Here is an 18,088-nt window from a genome sequence, read left to right on the forward strand (position 1 = left end):
AAGAACTCTTACAGGAGTTACCTGACAATTTTGATCCCTGACAACTTTTGAAGGACTTATAATAAGGGTCATTTCAGCTATAGAAATAATTTTGCTAAACCTAACGGTCTTGGAGATACTTGTGAAAAACTATTGTCTGACCCCTTTCTTCTATTTTTAGTAACAGCAGCCATGTTTTCTGACAGATCAAAAATCCGCACAACAGTTCTATGCATGATACCCCCAAGGAACATTGATACCAAGTTTGGTTCAAACTGATCAAGTTGTGTCAAAGGAGACGATTTTTGGAAGAAATAACATTCAAAACAGCAAAAAAAATGTCGAAAAAGGGTAATAACTCCAACATGGCTTAACATATTAAAATGAAAGTTTGACCACATATAGATCTCATCATGCTGAACACTTTTATCATCAGAATTTAGCTAAACCTAACAGTTCTGGAGATATATGCAAAAAACTACTGTCTGACCCCTATGTTCTATTTTTAGTAATGGCGGCCATGTTTTTCAACAGATCAAAAATACCACACATCAGTTCTATGCAAAAATACCCCAAGAAACATTCATACCAAATTTGGTTCCAATTGGTCAGGTGGTGTCAGAGAAGAAGAGTTTTGAAAAATTGTTATCGACGACGACAATGACGCCCACTGCCAGGTGAGCTAAAAATGAAGATTAGGAAAACAAGACAGCACATCAAAACTAAAGCATTAACAATATGGACTCTCACAAAAAAAACCAGGAGTGGCATCAGGTGCTCTAGAAGGGTAACCATTTCCTGCTCTGCCAGCAGCACCTGTCATAAGTATCAAGTTTGGTGGAGTGTTACATTGGTAAGACATGATATCTAACTGAAGATATGTTATCATCAGTTAGATACAAGTATAAAATTCATATTAGCCATTCAAATTGTTATGAAGACCATAAAACTATGCATGGAATATAAGGTAGAGATGTAATACATGTACATGTACAGTATAAGGTTACCATTTCTCCTTACACAGAGAAAATGAAATTTTGGTTAAGAAGTTACAATGTGTGATGGTCCCACTTCCTTTTGGCAAGTAAAAAAATTGAAGAAAAGTTTCATGAAGTTTGGGAAACAAACATTGGATGTGAGATTTATTTCCAAGCTTTCCAGTTTCTAGTGGAAACATAATTTTCTATAAATCCTATGATACTGAAATCCAATGATACATGCATGTGGTACAAATTACCCTATTCAGACAACAAACCATAGCTACATTATCAATGATGAGAATAGTGCTATTGCTGTTTTTTAAGTACATGTAATGAGTATACTACATTTTTTGTATATTTTTCTTAAAGTATGTCGTTTACAATTGTTACTGTTTATTAGTATGGTTACACTCCAATGATCATATAAAGGGAGCTGAATTAAGATTCTGCTGTAGTATAAGTCTCACAAAGGACATACCCCAATGAAATTCCCACATTTATAGAACATTAGCTAATGTTGGGAATTACCCCAAGATAGTCAAATCTACATGTGTATATGTAAGTTCACACCAAAGAAGGGTCATCACCAGAATATAATGCAAAAAATTCAGTCTGGATGCCAGCACTGCCAACAAGAGTACAGTAACTGCATCCTACATGATTCATGATAAGCAAGGTTTGTAATTTCTTTAGAAATTTAAAGAAAACCCCTTCAAGGTAGCATAATGAATATGATATATGCTATCACAAAAGAATTAGATCTGAACCTGTCAAAATACTTATCCATGCATTACCACCTGACACCTAACAGTTGAAAAATTACAATGGAAATACCTTACAACCCAATTTCTGATCCTAAATTTAAGTTTAAAATTTCCTGTCGATTTCTCACGGAGCACAACCAAGTACACATACGAACTATTGGTAGGAACTCTTAGATCTTACTGGATTGATGATGTAGCTACACCTGACATCTAAGAGCAACATGCTTTAATCTATTTTTCAAAAGAATCTTAACCTACATGTAGATGCATAAACAATGCCTGGAATGCAAACCCAATGTACAATGGTAAGAAAAATCTGTCAAGATGTCAAGTCCCTCAGGCCTCAGATAATTTTTCTTAGGCCAGTAAATTTGCACTTCATACAACTATTGTTACCCCAGGCAAGGTTCCCACTGCTGATTGGGTGGCAATCAATTCAGGCAATAATACAAGACTAGTACATGTACATGTACCTTAAAGTACAAAAAATGTATCAGTAATGTTTATTATCAGACTTCTAAATCAGCTGTTTTTTTTTCAGCAAATCTATGTACACATAAAGCCTCCTCCTGCCCAAAAACCAAAATAGTGTTAAGGAATGCTAAGTATGTAAATGAACATATACATGTACGTGTATGTTCAACCACTTTGAATGCAATATACATGTATATCTATATGAACATGGACATGTCCACTGTACATGTAGTACATGTACATGTCTTTTTTGTACCCTCAAACACTGTGCTTTGACAAAGATTTTTTTTTTTAATTTTTTAAGTTTTGCATGAAAGTTAATTTTCTACAACAGACAGTAACTGCCATGCAAACTTGTATACATACAAATATTTCCCTGGCCTAAATTTCACCAGCCACAGAGAACAGGGAATGGAATTCCTTAAACACTTGATTTGTTAACAACTAGTCTTTTACATGTACAAGAACCATAGCAAGCATTGTATACTGTACATTGTACATGTTACTAATTGACCTAAGCTGTTAGTACAACACTGTTTTGGGAATACATGCACATACATGTACATATATAAGTACATGCATGTAATAGAAACACAGAATATCTTTACTTGGCCTTATCAGAAATTCAATAAATTGGAATGCGTCTGTTTTGTAACAGCAATAACATAGCAAACACGATTTAGCCTAATCTTGAAGTAATATCGCTAAAAAATTACATAAAAATCAATATTATACTACTCTTTAAAAAGTGCCTTTGGGACATCTCCAGCATCAATCAAGTGGTGATGTACATATAGAGCATTTGTAATGTACAATTCACCTACTTGTGACAGACCTTGCAATCAATACATACTGTACATTTATGTACAAAATTGCTAAATTATTGCAATAAACACATGTATATGTATGTGTACATTTCTATTTTTTATTATACAGAGGTGAATGAACAAAAATGTACATGTACGTGCATGTACAATGTAAATATATCCAGCTAATTATATGCAAGAATTCACAATGGAAGTCTTTTTTAAAATTCATTTTTTTGTTATTGAAATTTTTTCAAAGTGACCAAAGCCCATATTTTTGACATTAACCAAAAAAGTAGATACAAATGTAATTATCAATGTACACAACACTGTAAGGCCAAAAAAAAAATGTCTGTTTCGGGTTTCCCGACCAAACCTAATTTTTCTCCTGACTCTAATACATTTTTTCTCCAAAATTGACAATATCAGTAATTTCCGCCAATTTCCGGTATAATACGGATCATTTCCGGTAAAACCGAAAGTACATTAAAAACCAGGTCACAAAAGCGTCTGAATAGGAGACTTATTTATATCACGTAAATCCAAGCGTAAATACAGTGTACTTACATTATTAATAGGTGTGTATGTTAAAAATTAAACTTTCTACTTAAAACCAAACATTTTCATGACTTAAACATGATGCTATTTTACAAATATAGGCTCAACTTAAGTCGAGAAAAAATAAAATGAAAATGCCTACCGACCTACCCTATTTTTGGGAGGAATGTAACCCTAAACAGACATTTTTTTTTTTTTTTGGCCTAATCAACTTAAAATCTGCAAGGATGAAGAAAATATTTGAAAACTACATTTTGTACATGTACATGTATAAATTTGTTATGGTACATGTACAATGTACCTGACAGAGACCTGTAGGGTCTGAATCAACTGAATGACAAATACATGTTACAGTACCCGATTCTTAGCATGGGGTGTAAGTACCAGTAATATACAAAATGTACCCAAATATTTGAAAAAATCTTTATGGTATTGTTACATATAATTTAGCTAAGTCATTCAGATCAAGGAACAAAGGCTATTTCCAATACCAGCCACACCAAATTTGTGGAAAATTACCCTAGATCTCCAATACCAATTTTTTTTCACAAAAATGTATTTTAGTTATATATAGACTAAAATCACTTCAGTAATCTTTGCATCTATTCTCACCATTAAAAGAAAATATGTTTTGGTACAATACACTCGAGTCAAAATATTATACAAGTACATGTATGTAATCAAACACCCACCTGTATTTCTTTTGACTAGAAACACTTAAAATACCAGTACCATTACAGGAGCAAGAACTAAATAAGTTAATTCATTTTTACAAGGTCAGGAACAATTCTAATTATGTAAGCTATAACTACATGTATTCACTCATGCAGTACCTAATATTACAATGAATTATATACATGTGCCAAACTCAAGACCAAAAATTTGGTTTAAAGTAGAGTAAATGTTTTATGTAAAACTTTGCAATACAAATATATGTGTAAGAGAAATCAAATTAATCCAAGTACATGTAGGTTGTGTGAAAGTTTTTAACAACAACATTTGACAATAGCTGCAGATCAGAGATGACGCCTGCTTAGGGCTGCTAGTAGAGATGTCAAAACATTTACATGTACATGTACATTATATATTTGTTCATGACAGTCTTTTAAGAACTTTTTGGCTTAAAAAAGACAAAATCTGGAGGATTTTGATGTTAAAATAAGGATTCTTATATCTTTTTTCTTGATAAAAAGTAAAAAAAAATAAAACAGTATTTCCCCTGTACTACAAAATGGGGGTATAAAAATATTTAATTTGAAAATGGCCATCTTCCTCCCTTTATTGTAAGGAATCTAAATTATTAATGATAAATCTTCTGTTCATTACTTGATTTAAAGAACACTGTTAACTGGGATAAAAATTAGCAGTCACCCAGTAGCCCATGGCTACTAGATTTGGAGCTGGGCTACAAAACTTTCTGGAAACATTTAGTTGAAGATATTGAAAATATTAAACAAAAATACGGCCTGGGCTACCAGCTTGTATTACTTAACTGAATCCCTGATTGAATCATTTTGTACAACAAAAAGTATAAAAGTTCAAGGAGATTTTTGTTGGGCACATGACCAAAGCTCTTATGAAAACTCTAGTCTATAAAGCAGCACAAACCTAATTCACCCTATAATTTGACTTCATTCATTTGCTAAATATATGTACATGTACATGTCTATGCATCAATTCCTTCCAACCTCCTAATTGCAAAAAGTGCTTTTATTTTGTTCATTATAACTTTTGCTTCATTAAAAGGTGTGTCAAAGAGTAAATAATAAGGGATCCAAGATTCTAGCGGAAATGGAAAGAATGTAATCCAAGGGACAAAGACATGGCAGAGAAAACAGACACACACAACAAAGAACATAAAATAACCAAAATAATACATAAGTAACAAAAGTAAATGTGCAAATCAGACTCCACTAGAAACTAGGAGCATCAACCAGATGCACTGGTAGGGTAAGAATAAAACAATGAATTAATCATCTTCTAAGAGGCATTAAGTCTTTTCTTTAAAGTAAAACCTCCCTCATATTATATTAATTATACTGAGGAAACAATTGGCATTTTTTTACATATATATTTTCTTCTTCATTTTTCATTAGGTCAAAAGAAAAAATGTCTGTTCAGGGCAGGTACATGTACTTGCAAATAGTGTACATGTAAAGGTGGGTAGGGATTTCTTTTTTATTTTACAATGTTTTTATTTTGAGTTAGTAGGGAGGAAATCTAAAGTTTAACAGTGTTTCTGCCCCAAAAAAGTTTTATTTGGTCTTGAAATATTTGTTCTATTACAAATGTACATGTGGGTAGTAACGACCAAGTGCTTATCATAACAATGAATGCTGGTCCTGCCTTTTAAAAAAAATAATTTCACCATATCAAATCCAGAATTGAAAATACCTGAAATAACCATTAAACAACTTTCAAAATAAGAATCTAAAAATTAAGAGCTTCAGGACATTACTAAGTTACAAGCAAGTTCAAACCTAGGCTCCTAAACACTTCCAAAAGTGACAGAAACACAGCAAACTATCATCCTAAAAAACACCAAACATTTGTCTAACATGGATTATGTCAACTTAAATTTATCGCTGACAGCATCTCGTTAGAGTAAAGAAGTCAGGTGTAGTATAGGTATTTATCATCTGTCTCAGGTGAGGACTATGTTTACATTATCGTGTCTCACTTCCCTTTCTTTACCTTCGCACCTGAACAATAGAATACCATAATTGTACAACTACATGTACAATGAAGCATGTGGTTAACATCAATGAAAAAGTGAAATAAAGTCCTAATCACCCATTTCTCCTTTAAGAGACTAGATACACACTTTTGTTTCAATGTTATTGGAACATTTAAAGGCTAACTTGTAATAATCACAGTTTCCCTTTAAAATGAATAGGGATAACCCCTTTAATATAGATTTATGTAAAATAAGGAATCTACTTCTTCCAATTCCTCGTGCTTGGGGACCTGTTCCCCTTTTCAAGCATTAAAATTTTGATTGATTACATGTACATTGTATACATAAAAAACTGCTGAAGTGGGCTGGACGGTTTTGTTAATCAGAAACCCTTTCAGAATTTCTTAACTAACCATTAATCCAAAAGTTATTATTGAATCATAATGTTATGGGCCAATAAACCTACATTGTATGCACACCAAAAATCAAGAAGTTGAAAAAAAGTTCTTCAGATCCATTCTCTAGTTATCATTTTAGAACAGTAAAAAGTGGATGGCAAAAAATTTAAACATCAGACAAGTTCACAAAACAATAAAATGATGAAAATTTAAGTAATTTGATTTTACATACATCTGTATTTTGTAATAATTTGGGCATGGTTTCATAAAAAATCTAGAATTGATATTTTCCTCAAATCCTTCCTCAACTCAAATGTCAACCAATCATATCACTTGAGATTGCAGATTTTAGTATTAACTCCAGGATTTATGGAAAATCTCCATTTGAGATTTTTTTTTTATGAAACCCAGGCATAGAAACTGGAAGACAGACAGATGGAGGGATAAACACAGGAATCTGATGGACAGAAAACCAAGAGACCTACATATAAGAACCAAACATACATGTACATGTACTTCGGCTATTCATACATGTACAATGTACATGTACATCACAGGTCTGAGACAAGATAAAAGTACATGTATATGTACATGTAGATGTAACACATGTTCGTGTAGATGTAACTGGATACACATTCATGTACATTTACCTTTGCTTTCAATAGCTAAAAGAGGGGGCAAAAGAGAAATAACAAAATAACAGAACTGATAATTAAACTCGAGGCAATCGTCAAAATAAAGGAACAGTCAAGAGGAAAGTCTGTAAATGACAAATGACAATTTCAGGGTAAAAACCAGGAAGTTGGAAGCCACTGCAATGATTAGGACCTGATACAGGCATTTACAATAGAAAGGTGGGTAAAACCAGGTTTTATAGTGGGATACATGTAAATATCCCGCTTCCTTTCAGTCGATAATTTCAGGTAAATTTTCTGGTAGTTTCAATTTTCTAGTTCTGGACTTACATGTATATATGCATAATTTTTAATCCCTTCCCCATCTTGAAAGACTTTCATACGTTTATGACCATAGCTTGGTAAGTGTGCCCTTCACAGGACGGCATCTAACCACAAGTTTTACTGTTCAATACAAAATCTACAAAATGTACATTCCAAATGACTGCGTGACAAGAATTTCAGTACCAGCAGAAACTGAGAGAAAATTGTAGATGCGATTAACTGAAACTACATGGTACAAAATGAAGGATCTTGACAAACTAAGTCCTAAAATATACATGTATAGCTACATGTACACATTTTAAATGTATCTTATTTTAGCAGACAATTAATCATGTGATGAAATCTATTAAGTACATGTACATGTATCTATCAGATGACAAGGATTTCAATAATACATGTAAATACAACATGTACATCTACTTTTTATAAGAACGGATATTGGTAAAGTGATTAGAAAAAGATAACTTCCTTTAGCCAGGCAAACTACCACAGACAAAAGGCTTTGTAGTAACAAAGAGAGTAGGGTGGGGCACTTCAATTTTACACATACATGTACATTTGTACTACAATGTACATGTAATGTATATCTTTGTGTCTGATCAATTCTTAATGTATGTGATTCTTTCTCTTTAAAAATATTTAAATCAGAGAATATACAAATGTACAAGTGTATATTCACCTACAGATCTGTACTCAAAATAGCTAATTTTGCAAAATAAAGAAAATCTGCAAGTACATGTACATGTACATGTACACTGTACATGAATGAACTTCCCACTTAATTTGTACCTAAAATTTTTCCAGTGTGCGAGTTTTTATTTTCTTTCGTTAATGTAACTGTACATGTACATTGTATGTCACAAAAATGTTAAAAAAATGAAACCGGTATAAAACCTGTGCTATAATACACTGCATATAATGCCCATTTCCAGATACAAACCTCTAACACAGGTCCAGCACCCAATATTGTCTGCTCTACACCACTACCATGAACACCTTTCTGACTAAGAGCCGTCAAATGATGCAGTAACAAATTGTTTGTTTCAGTTTTGCCCGATCCAGATTCACCTGAAATAACGATACACTGGTTTTTCCGTTTCCGTAACATTGTGTAGAATGCTGTGTCAGCTATTGCAAATATGTGTGGTGGTAATTCTCCTAAGCGTTTATTTTGGTACATTTTCACATATTTAGGGTTGTAAATTGGAAAGAATTTAAAAGGGTTCACAGCTATGAGAATAGATCCTACATAAGTATATATATTGGCATTGTGGAATCTGGACTTTATATTCTCCAACAAAGTTCGTTCATTAAGGTCTGGAAGATTGCACAAATCGGAATATTCCTTGTCTCTAGTAACTTGCTGCAAAAAACTAGTGAGGAAGGTTTCTATTGCATTAAGTTCCCTTGAACATTCTCGCCACGACAATGTTCGATCTGGAACCTCTAGATCTTTCCTTCTGATATAGAACCTATACCCAGTTAATCCAGAAGCTCTGTCAAATCTTTCTATTGCACTGTTCATAATTTTTGGCCACATCAACTGAATTCTAACAGGAGTTTCTGCAGGCTCTAATCGTCTTTCTTTACATAACTGACCTGAAGATGAGAAAACTTCAGCCAATTCATACCTGTTAGGGTCACCAAGTTTAAGTTTTTCACAGGCAGCTATTACAATATCGACTGAGCAGGTTGTTTTCTCAGCTTCAACTGAAGCATATTCAATGTCTGCGTTCAACTGTCCAGGATAAACACGGACCATGTACGTTTCCATACTCATCCGTCGGACAATTTTTTTACTTCTAGTGTGTGTTGCTGAAGAGGCCATCATTTTGAAGGTGGTCTTCTTATACCAAATGAATTATAATATGTCCATTGGACTGAGACGCTAACAAGCCAGATATCCCATACAGTAAAGTCTCCATTTTTTGAAACCTGTAAGAAAAATGAAAACATTAATAAATTAAGTAAATAATGTAATATATATTGTACAAATGTAAGTAATGTACAAATGTAAATTTAAAAATTAATTGCATGCATTAGTTATTAGTTTTGTAATTTGGCTGAAAACTGCAATCATAATTTTTGTTGCTAAAATCTCAAAAATGCTTGTTGTGATTCAAGTCAGTTGCATTAAAACTTCACAATAATTTCTTAGATTCACAGTACCATTTTATATAATTTTATTCTCATATTTTTTTTATCTGTCAACATTTCAATAATGTTGACTAACCCAATGAGTCATAAATTAGCAACTACAGCTCAGATACTGTTTTCTGACAGCAAGTAAAATGACATTTATAACAAGAATGGGAATGGTGAAAACGTCAAGGAGACAACAACCCCACTGGGATAAAAAATGTCAGCTCAATGCCACCTATTGGTCATCACTGAACAAGGAGAAAACCCTCACACTACAGGGCACACTTCAGCTGGTCCCAAAACAATACATGTACATGTACATAGACACAATGAAATAGTTGCCCCTATATACTCCATTAACATAAAAGTAAACTTAAAGTGAAAACAAATTTATACATACAGAGGCCAGAAATTACTGACTTGGGATAGGCATACAAAATGCGACGGGGTTCAATTATTTTGCCATGATCACAACCCTACCCTTCTTAAATCTGGACACTGTGAAAAAAATATTATACAATACTACATATCTACATGCACATGTATGTCACAGATAGATTCTAAAATTCTAGCGTTTATCACTCAAGTGGCTTTGATCATCAAATTGATAATGAAACAAATTACACACATGACTACGAACATGATTATACTGTATAAGAAGCAGGAAGTCTAATTTTTGACATGTAAAGTGGAATTTTTTTGCCTTCAGCCAGAGGTTCAAATTAGAATTGGTCAAGGACCCCTAATTTCTAACCTACATGTAGGAATTCTCATGTTTCATTTACCTATGAATAGGGGTGTAACGATACATATCGCAACATTGGGTATGTTTGATGGTACATATCACAATACAATTTAAGAGACATATGTCCTTCATGGGCACCGCCATAATTCAAAAAACAAAGCTGCTTATGCATGACAGGAAAAAAAGGAAGGATTTGATCCATCATTCCATTTGAAATAGTACATTTACATGTAAGGAATATTTTATTTTTTTCTCTGGGTCATTTAATTACTGCTACCTATAACACTAATACCAATAAATTTATTTAAGAACAGCATCATATCTTTAGTACTGTAGGCAGCCAGGACATACCATGTACCGCAATTTTGGTACATACGGTGAATCAGTGAATCGTTTCCCACTTACCTATGAATGTAGATAAATGGACCTTCTACCAAATTCATTGATATTCTATTGAGGATTTTTTTTTATTTCCTTCAAGTGAACTGTTTCTTTGGAACTTGAAAAATTCCAAGAACTACCACTCTTGAGGGTAAATTTGGACCACTGCTTCAGTTTTAGAAAAGTAACACTGATTCAAAGAAAGTTTGTTGACTAAATGATCCATTTACAGCTGTGATAAAGCAAATGATACCAATCCAATGCTTAAATTTTGTCCTTAAAACTCCAACAACTCTTTTAAAAGAAAGAGGAAATTGGTGAAATACAAAAGAGAGTATTCTGTTAACAGAATTACATCGTACACGTACTTGCAATACTTAACTACAAGGGTTCAAATTTACTTTCAAGAAAGGAAGGTTGTAGATTTTTCCAAATTTTGAATCAATGGTCCACTTGAGGAAACATAGTCCTAAAAAAAAAGAATTGGATGAAGGTCCAAAGCCAAGGAAAATAAAATTCTTAAAAGTTCTGAACAAAGGTAAAAAAATTGAGGGTTCCTTACTTCACACCAATACTAATTTTAACCCCTGTACTAAAGGTTTAAATATGGGAAATTTGTGGAAAAAAACAAAACCATCATATCAATAAAATCCATTTAAGTAAATGTATGACTACAAAATCAACAGAAATACATTGTAAAATTATCAAGTTGCTAATGAACAATGTCATCATGGTACCAACTACCATATGACCATTTTTATTGTAACTATGGTAACTCCAGTAAAAAGTGCTTCAGTACGATCTTTTCCATGATTTTATCACGTCTTAATTTTCTAACAAGGAAACTGAATTAACGTCAAATAACAGAACCCCTTCAATAAAATGTACAACTGCAGAGGAAGAGAACAACTGACCTTCAACTAAAGTAGAGAAACATCAATTAGCAAGCCTCACAACTACAGAATTTTAGAAATGTTTGAGAAAGAAACACAGAACAAAACAAATAAACATTGCAGTTAAATTTCTCCCCAGGTAGCTAAAGATACTAACTGATAAAGGTGGTCAGTTTCAGCAATGGACATATGAATAAATTACAAGTTAATGATATTGATAAGTTATGACATTGAGGTATGCTGGGTCATTCTTTATCATGTCACATCTGGGTGTTACTATATATTATATACTACACGTACATGTAGACAAATATGTCAGATCTTGTAAAGAAGATCATACCCCTGTACATGTAAAATGTACAAAAAGCTACATGTATTTTGTTTACTGCACCTATTTGCACATGTGCATATTAAATTAACACGATGTAACATCTACATGTGCATATGTGTGTGTTGATTTATGATAATGAATACATGTACAGGTATATCTGCATACATAACATACATGTAAAACAGTGAAAGAACTTTGTACAAATACAGACCTTTATCAATTTTTCAATCATAAGAAATTTACTTCTACAATGTATGTACACATACATTAAAAAAAAACAAAGTTGCTGACACTGTTTTACAGAAAAAATACCTTCTGCTCAGAACTGAATTCAAAGTTATACCGACAACATCCAACCATTATAAACTTATAATTGGCTAGCCCTTGTCACCCCTTGCTATTAATTGTCTTCAGAAATGACTTTTTTTTTTCAAACCCAATACTACACTCAATACCATTGCACAATGACGCTTCTACAGCACTACTCTTAATGCAAAAGAGTAGATGTTAACTTATACAGTGGTCAAAATTAAGTAATACAAACTGGTAGCCAAGACCATACTTTTGTTTAATATTTTCTATCTGTTCAACTAAGTTTTATCCAAAAGTTTGGTAGCCCAGCTCAATATCTAGTCATGGGCTACTGGGTGACAGCTCATTTTTACCCCTGATATACTCATAGTAATAGGTTTGATGACCTATGGTACATGTAAGTATTCATAAATGGAATTTCAATGGTCTGGCAAAAACTGTGGGTCCTTAACCTCGGACCAGCGCTAATATGAAACTTGAATAAATTCTAATTTTCAAGGAAAAACACTATACAACAGATCCATTACTAATATCCATATGTAGTCATACTGGTATTGATTACATCTTTGGGGAAACTTCATACATTGCACTTTCCTTTTCCTAGCTTTAATAAATAATAAATATGACTATGCATTTTCCCTTTTATTATCAGCTTCCAGCTTTTATAGGGGTAAGTAACAAAGTGTTGAGGAATTTTTTCCAATTTCACTTTTTAATAAATAAAAAATAGGAAGAGGTAAAAATGATAAAACAAAGTGTGCAAAACTCTATGGACTTTAAAATATTGACCTTCAGATCTACTAGTCATAGTGACCTTGACCTTTGGCCAAGAAAATTAGGTGATCTTAATTTTAAGACTTCGAGAGGAGATCTCACAGATTTAACAGAATGACAGAAGCCCAAACAGATCAAATTGTATTACACATTTCCTTATATGACTTGATTTGCAACATGTAAGCAAAACAATAAAGCTCCCACCCAATAAAATCAAACTTCATTATGAATGAAAAATAGTTGAGCAAGTATCCTGATATACTGCACATGTAAACACTGATAAAGTACACCAATGTACATGAAGATGAATGAAAGTGAATGTACAATATTCATGAACATTTAAAGCCTTGAACTTACTCTACATTCTACAAGGCCAACTGTGAAGTAATCCAAACTAAAATAGGCAGCCTTAATTTTGAGCATCTACTTTTCTGGCAAAAAAAGCAAAAAATTACAAATCCAAGTTATACATACACTTTGTACATCATAACATGTACATGTATATAATTTAGTTTATGTACATTTTATTCAAACACCCATTAACAATGTAATTTTGACCATGACAAACAATGTAGAAGCATAGACTACAAACAAACCTCAAGTCCTTGCAAAATTTACCTCCTAGTCAGAATTCATCCATGTTAATAAATAATAACACAAAAACTAGCACTTACCAGTGTGAATATTTTACATAACTCGCTGAAGTATATAGACATACATACACAAGGATATTACAGTTTAAGGAAGTATGAACATTTTTCTTTTTGTTATGAAAACTTAAAACTTGTCATCTGTGACCCAGATTGTTGCTATCCTCTGTGAGTTATCTTGTTTTTTTAGTACAAAATTTGAACACAAAATTCAACAAAAGCCAATACAAGACAAAAAGCTATTTAAAAATGTGTGCATTATAAAATGTCAAATTTTAGAACATTATGTACAAACCACTGTACATACAACAATGTACATGTACTTGTACATGAATGAAATACATGTTAAATGCATTTTGTACTTGGTTGTATTAAAATATGTACATGTATATCAAGCCAAAAAAATGTTAGGTGGCTATAAGAAGTCAAAAAAAATTTATACTAAAGTCCAACTTTCATGACATAATTTAACACTCTTCTGAATAGAGTAAGTGTGCTAGTTCCCTCTACCCCAACTCTAAACCACAAGCTGAAGCCAGGGTGTGACATTAAAGGCCTTCGTCAGGGACAAAAAGAATTGAAAAGAAAATTGACAACTGCTGACCCACACCACAAAGACAAGTAAAACTGACATTTGGACAAACAAAAGTTCAATGATAAACGATGTACATATACCTGCACGAAGGACGACTAAATTTCTCAAAATTTTCAACACAGATTATTTGTACAGGACAGCCTAACTTTACTTAGGGCAGGTGAAATTTTCTTCAACCTACCGGATATGCCAATGCTCTCAAAAAGTTTGTCAGTCCATGTAAGCCTTTAATAAAAACTGGTACAGTATGAACAAGAGGCCACATTACATGTACATGCACTAATTATATATGATAAATATTTACATGATTTACTCCTTAAACTCTGTCTTATACAAACCGAGACTTTTTTTCTACTACCGATATTCAAAACCTTTTATTTATACAATATACATAACTCTACCATTAAAGGATTTCCTTCCACAGATACAAATAAGGAAATAAACATTACTTTTATATATTTACCTGTAAAAATTTATACTTAAAATTGCTACTAAATACATGTACATGTACATGCAACTAATCTTGTGTCACTTACTTATTATAGCCATGACACATCCGTAGGCAGAATTCTTGTAATGGTCAACATCATGAACTTAAAAGATTTTAAGTTAAGAATATAATGTTTTAAAGTATTTAAAATGTTTTTCCCACAAAGAATGCAAGCTAAAAAAAGAACTACATTTTTTTAATCATATCCGTATACATGTACATGTGTATATTTCACCATGTAAATGCAATAAAATTATTACACATACATACATGTATACATTTTTGTACATGTACATGTACATTGTACATAAGATATAAAACTTTTTTATACCATTAACTGATGAACCAAAACCATTTAGTTATTCATTGAGGTTTGTTATAAAAATGTATCCTCCCAGGAATATGCCTTTTACATTAACCCTGCTGGTAAATACCCAAACCAAACCTGCTTTCATGGGGTATACAAAAAGTTATATTTATGGAACCACAGCAGTCATGCTGTATAGATCCAAAATTACTTTCACGAATGAATGGTCTTGGACTTTCTTAAATTTCGAACCAATGGTCCAGTTAAAGCTAACCAAAAGTCCTTATAAAGAGCCAGTAAAAGGACAGAATGCCCTGGGTAAATGGATTGTCAAAGAAGTTGAACTACACTAATTTGAACCCTGACCTAACCCACAAAAAAATCTCTGTTTAATAGGAAATTAAACGCATACAATGTAGATAAATGTCAAAGGTCCTAAGCAACTAAGGACAGAAATTCAAGGTTCTGGAACTAAGTACATGTAGTTCAACTACTTTAATTTGAACTCTGACTTTGCCCCATAAAAGTCTCTGTGTATAAAAGGAAATTTAACACTCCCTTTGTTACTCAGCCTTACTTTAAGATATACATATGGGGTGTATGGCACAATGTACCATTTACAAGGTGAGTCCAGTGCAACCACAAGCTGATGTGTCATAGTAAACTGAACCTACAAATTGGTAAGATTTCATGGACCTAGCCAGTCTATTTAAAATCAAATTTAAAATCAATTAGCCTATGATACTGTATGTACATGTATGTAAAGAGTGTGACAAGGTTAAAATATAAACTTGTCTACAGGAAACTGATGAATCACTCAGTTATTATCTGATTAAATTTTTCATATTGTTAATTTGAACAAAAAAAAAACATAACTGTTGCCAAGAATGACAACACTACTTTGTATGTGGTTTCTTGCTGCTAAAATGATTCATTTCAAACTCAGGAAGGGGCAGCACAAATCAATTACTGGTACTCTGTTGGAGGCCTTACAAATGTACTTAAAACAGTGTTTTACGTTCTCCGTCAAAAGTTTTAATTCCCAAGGGAGATAACTCTTGCAATATTTTAGGTAAACATTGGTTTTGGACAGATTAAACATTTATGTAACAGAAAAAATTTTGTTCCCAAATCCTTTTGGAACTGTAGGCATGACAGGGAGACAAAGAACAGATGGACACTCAGGATCGTGGTATGGGAGTGTACAACCAGATATAAATGATTGACCTTTTGTAATTTGTACTTTTCTTGCTACTTGGACAAGTAAAATGAAACACTGATACAGAACAGGACTGGAAATAGCTTTACTGAACTCAATTAAATTGCAAATACTGGTATCTTCTTGAGAAAATTTCAACATGTAAATTTTCAGATACGATTTTATTAAAGTTTCTTAATGATTTTTATAAGATAAGACGCAGTCATTCCCAAAAAAATAGGGCACTAATGGAACATTAAGTGATACCCTGACACCCTGACACATAATGGTGAATAAAGGGGGAATGGCAAATGTTCAAAATGGCCTTACTTGAAAAACAATATTTTTGATTTTGGTGAAAATTTAACTTAACCTTTATTTTATGGCCTACTCAACAACAGTGTAAAGTATTAAAAAATCATTGATCCGTTCTCAAATTATCACCTGGAAACCATGGGGGACAGAAGGACAGACAGAGATTCGGACAGACATTTTTTTCCAAAGTAACACATAATTCCTTCCCACTTCACGTTACAGGGTGTAAAATGTTTTAGGTGATGTACATGTATATACATAAAGTTGACAAACTAGACTGATAGACAGGCAGGTACCCTAACTATGTCTTTGTGGTAGAGGTGGGGACAATATCTAGATTAACAGATAACACATACGTACATGTATGTGAAGAATAACTGTAAACAAATACATGTACCTCAATTTAGGACACTTTTCAGAGGTTTTTGACCAGACAAGTATCTGTGGTCAGGTCTATAGTAAAGTATGAGAAAAATTTAATCAACCAAATTAACAATGTTTCATAGCTGTGTAGCAAGAAAAGAGGAAATTTATGGTATAAATCAACTAAGAGCTTCTCAGTTTCTCTTTTGCTATTATCAGACTGTCAAATTGGAGAATCACAATATTCAATTCTCATTTTTATACTGTGTATTCAATTTACATACATTTTGTGTACATGTATACATGTAACTGATCTATTCTGAGTACACCTAAGCTTCCATAATCACCATGATTATTATACCTAACTTGAAGCAGGGATGATATTGAGGAACAGCAAGGAGGTGGAAATTGACAAAATCACAAGTTAGTAAACAGTTAAAAAGGCAGAAATGGCTGAATTCATTGAACAGGAAGCAGACATTCAACAGAATTGAAATATGACTCCACAATATGGGACCTGTACCTGATGCTAGATACCAAATACAAAGAGACTGTGATTAGTAGTTGACATAAAAGAGTTACAAAAATAATTTCCCTGCCCAGCTACCCCCCCATCACCACCATACTATTACACAATTTTCACCATGTGAAATTCAGCCAATATATAACCGGAATCCTTGGCATATTTTCATAACAGCAAAAAATATACTTTAATATTTTTTAATTAATTCATGAACTTCAGTACATATGAGCCTACAGTCTACTTAAATCTGTAAATCTAAACTCATCCAAAATACTGAGATTGTAAGTTTCCATGTATACATATTAGCCAGACTCTAGTGTACAACTCTTAATCATTCAAAATATAAGTTTCAATAGCGCTATACTCATCTACAACTTTAACTTATTCAAAATATTTAGGTTGTAAGTTTCAGTATGTACATGTATTAGAATGTCATTATGTAAATTTGAAGTCCAATGTGTAAAACCCCTCAAA

The 18,088-nt window shown here is 32.7% G+C and overlaps 1 protein-coding gene across 19 annotated transcripts in view; it reads right to left on the minus strand.

The window, feature by feature from the left end:
* Positions 1-18,088, minus strand: part of LOC148620795 (unconventional myosin-IXb-like) — a 122,623-nt gene that overhangs the window by 97,271 nt on the left and 7,264 nt on the right. For 17 of the 19 annotated variants that reach the window (XM_088574607.1, XM_088574605.1, XM_088574604.1 and 14 more), the window contains exon 2: positions 8,536-9,530. In XM_088574607.1, coding sequence (XP_088430733.1) covers positions 8,536-9,426 — 891 coding nt within the window. In that variant the 5' untranslated portion in view covers positions 9,427-9,530. Of the gene's footprint in view, positions 1-8,535; positions 9,531-13,769; positions 13,828-13,847; positions 13,983-18,088 lie in introns of those variants that run through there. The other 2 variants (XM_088574589.1, XM_088574590.1) reach the window with 2 other exon arrangements.

The sequence above is a fragment of the Perna viridis genome, chromosome 3, assembly GCF_037379345.1.
Source record: "Perna viridis isolate PV_CMFRI_1.1 ecotype Kerala chromosome 3, ASM3737934v1, whole genome shotgun sequence".
Taxonomy (NCBI): Eukaryota; Metazoa; Mollusca; class Bivalvia; order Mytilida; family Mytilidae; genus Perna; species Perna viridis.